Raw genomic sequence first — 3,362 nt, 5'->3', positions numbered from 1 at the left:
ATTTATTAAAAATCAAGAAAAGGATAATACGACGTTTGTATCGATTATGTATCCCTTAAAAGGAAGCAGGACATTCTATAACAAAATCTGATCTCGAAACGAGCTTTTTGTCAATTTTAAGTCCGAATAAATAAGATAGATGATCTATTCTCGTCACTCCGGATAGCTTAGACAGAGTTCAATCAAATCTACATAATATGTATTAAAAAGTGATTAATTGTGAATATTATAATATCATCCAAAGTTTGATGATGAAATTTGGCAATTGTGTGGATTACACTATTTTGGCAACTTGTGAGTGACTCTACTTTGACCGCAAGTCTTATATGAATTACTGATGAATATTGCTGATGAAGATTTCAAAGAGAATCGAAACATTCGAAATTTATCAAGATTTTAAATAAAGAAGACATCAACGCATTGAAAGAGTAACAAGTTTATTTTATTGCACACCTCCGCTCGTGTTGAGTTCGAATTAATTTTGTGTTTGTTATTTTGAAGAAAAAGAGATAGCCCTTGTTTAACATATTTATAAATAAGACAGTATAAGTTAGAATAAGATAAAAAGAGATAGTATATATCATATAGACATAAGAGACATAAGAGACAATGTATATCTTTTTATTATAGATTTTTTACATAAGCCATTATCTAAGCTTTAAACCATAAAAAATTGATTATAGTCAATTATTATTCTCACATTCTGTGACCAGTTTCTTACGACTTAAGAATTAAAATTCGAGTAACGACTCATTATAGAACATGCCTTATTCTTGTTTTGACGAAATTACTGCAGCCAGATTTTGTTTATAGGTTTATAGGATATAGTTTATAGGATCTTTATCGAGTACACACCTGGTGCGTCCATTTCGATTCCCGGAACTACGAAAACTTTGTTTCGGTGTCGCGCACGGCGCAACCACGGGATACCCCGTGGCAAGAATCAAGGGGATCGATTCTGTATCTTGAAATGAAGTGAAAATTATAAAAGTGAGCGAATTTACTAGAATACTGATTATTTCATTGGTCAACACCTAGTAAAGGTGTAAATTTGCTCGCTTTTGTAGTTTTCACCTTGTTTGAAGGTGCAGAATCACAGCCGGTCTTTGATCGAAGATCAAACGCGGGACGAACCGGCGGCTAAACAGAGAACGGACGGGAGAAGGCAACCGGACCGGATCGCGAGGACACGCACCTTGCGCGTTACCCTTCCTCGGAAACCGACAACGAAGGAGGACGGTTCGACCTTTGCGCGCGCGTTCTCTCCACCGTTAAGTTAACCGCGCGCTTGTTTCTCCTCGTATAAAAATACCGAAATAGAAAGTCGGAGTCGCGCGCTCCGCTCGATGCTCCTCGAAAGGCATTTTCCACCTTCTTTAGGTGCACACGCGGACACCCGAGGAAAATTCAAAGGATTCTTTTTTTCTTTCGGAGAAAGCGAGAGAGAGAGAGAGACCCGAAAGCGTGCGCACATCACGGTGTGCAATATATGTTATGTTTTCACTTACCGGCCGCGACGGATTGTTATGTTGCTCAGCGACCGACGTTCTTTGGTCGGGCACGTCGCCGCTTTCCACGGAGAACTGTAATCCACCCGCTCGGACGGGCACGCGACTCACCAGTGCGAAGAGTGCGAACTGCGAAGCGTCGCAAAAGTGCGAACGGGCAAATATACGTTTGAGAGCCAGGCGGGATCGGCGTGTGCCACGCCACCTGCCGGAATATTCCTCGCGTCCGCCATCTTGAATTGTCCCGAATGCCATGTTGGCCGGCCACGGCGCCGTGGCGATCGGCGGGAAAAGTCAAATGCGTGCAAGAAATCTAGACAGAATATTTGAAATAATATTTGAAATAATATTTGAATTAAAAAGGAATACTTAGAATATTAGATTGAATATTTAATAATAATAAGAGCTATTATTCGTTGAATAAGCAATAAAATAATTTCCACGTTTAGTCGCGTCTTTAAAATTTCGAAAATACTTAAAACAAGAAATACAATTACGCATGTAATATATAAAAAAGTGTACTTGTTAATAATATCTGCAATGAAGCTTTAATATTACTAAAAGTTAGCTTAAATATTACTAAAAGTTTATTAAAATACTTAATTAATAGTAAATGGAAAAAGTATAAAAGTTAAATACAAGCTCTTTAAACAAATTAAACAAGTCTTTTTCCTATACATATATATAATAATATAAAGTATGCTCTTTTTATTTACTATTAATTTTTATCTCAACTTTTACAACTTCGTAAAATTTAGACAGTTGCACCAATATCACTTTAACTTTAAGCGAGATTTAAAACTCTCTGTCCTATTTTAAAGCCAAAAAGAGATAGAGACAGAAAGAGTTTTAAGTCTCGCTTAAAATCAAAGTAATTGATGCAATCAGGCCTTAATAAACTATTCGAATCTTATATTAAGAGTATTAATAAATATATAGATAATAGAAAAACCTTAAACTATAATCAACTCAATAATTCGAATCTTCGATCCGATACAAATTTGCATGTCCGGTCTGGAATCGTCATCGCGCAACTTCAGATGATATTTCCAAGTCCTCCAGAATTCTCCCGCGAGGAAGAAGGCGCATGCCTTCTTCCCCGTTCGAGCACGCAATGTGGAGACGGCCCTGCTCGCCGCGGCGATACGTTTTTTGACGTCCAACATGGCCACCTGATGTCTAGCAGACGATACACACAGGTGGCATGGGAGAGCTGTAAATAAAATCCACCCTCTAGATTTAATTATGAGCGGACGTGTGCAGAAGGAGAGTGCCGATGATTCCGATCGCGTCGACGATGCAGTGGACCCGCGAGTGCAGGTGAGTGTCGCCGCCGTCCGCGTGTACGTCGCCCAGACGGAACAACCGCGAGAGGGGAGCCCCTGCGACTCCGCGATATCGACACTCTTGACTCTCGTCGTCGGCAAGAAGAAATCTCGACATGATTAAATCGTCGGAAAGAATCGCGTAGTAGGATGTGCGTTTCAACGGCGAATTTTATCGCGAGTCCCGATGTGTAACGTCGGTCTCATTTTCCTTCGTGAACGTCTTCTACTTTTCCTTCTCCCTCCGCTCGCTCATGCACGCACACACATGCACGAGTCATAAACGTCCCCGATTCTTAATACCCCTTTGTCCCCCACCCGGCTGGGAAGGTCTATTACTACACAGCGCTTGCTAAATTACCCTCGTTGTCCGGTAACTCCGTCTCGACGCGAGAAATTGGAGCACAATGAATGAGGCTTCTTATATATATATATATATATATATATATATATATGTATATATATGTATATATATATATATATATATATATATATNTGTGTGTGTGTATATAATAAATTAATTATATAT

General features: G+C 39.3%; 1 protein-coding gene across 1 annotated transcript in view; it reads left to right on the top strand.

Moving 5' to 3' along the window:
- Window positions 1-2,753: 2,753 nt before the first annotated feature.
- Window positions 2,754-3,362, top strand: part of LOC105627497 — a 4,284-nt gene continuing 3,675 nt past the window's right edge. The window contains exon 1 of the mRNA XM_012208776.1: window positions 2,754-2,828. Within this exon, the coding sequence (XP_012064166.1) occupies window positions 2,754-2,828 (75 nt within the window). The remainder of the gene's footprint in view (window positions 2,829-3,362) is intronic.

The sequence above is a fragment of the Atta cephalotes genome (assembly GCF_000143395.1).
Source record: "Atta cephalotes unplaced genomic scaffold scaffold00009, whole genome shotgun sequence".
NCBI classification, from domain to species: domain Eukaryota; kingdom Metazoa; phylum Arthropoda; class Insecta; order Hymenoptera; family Formicidae; genus Atta; species Atta cephalotes.
This window is presented reverse-complemented; position numbering and strand designations above follow the sequence as displayed.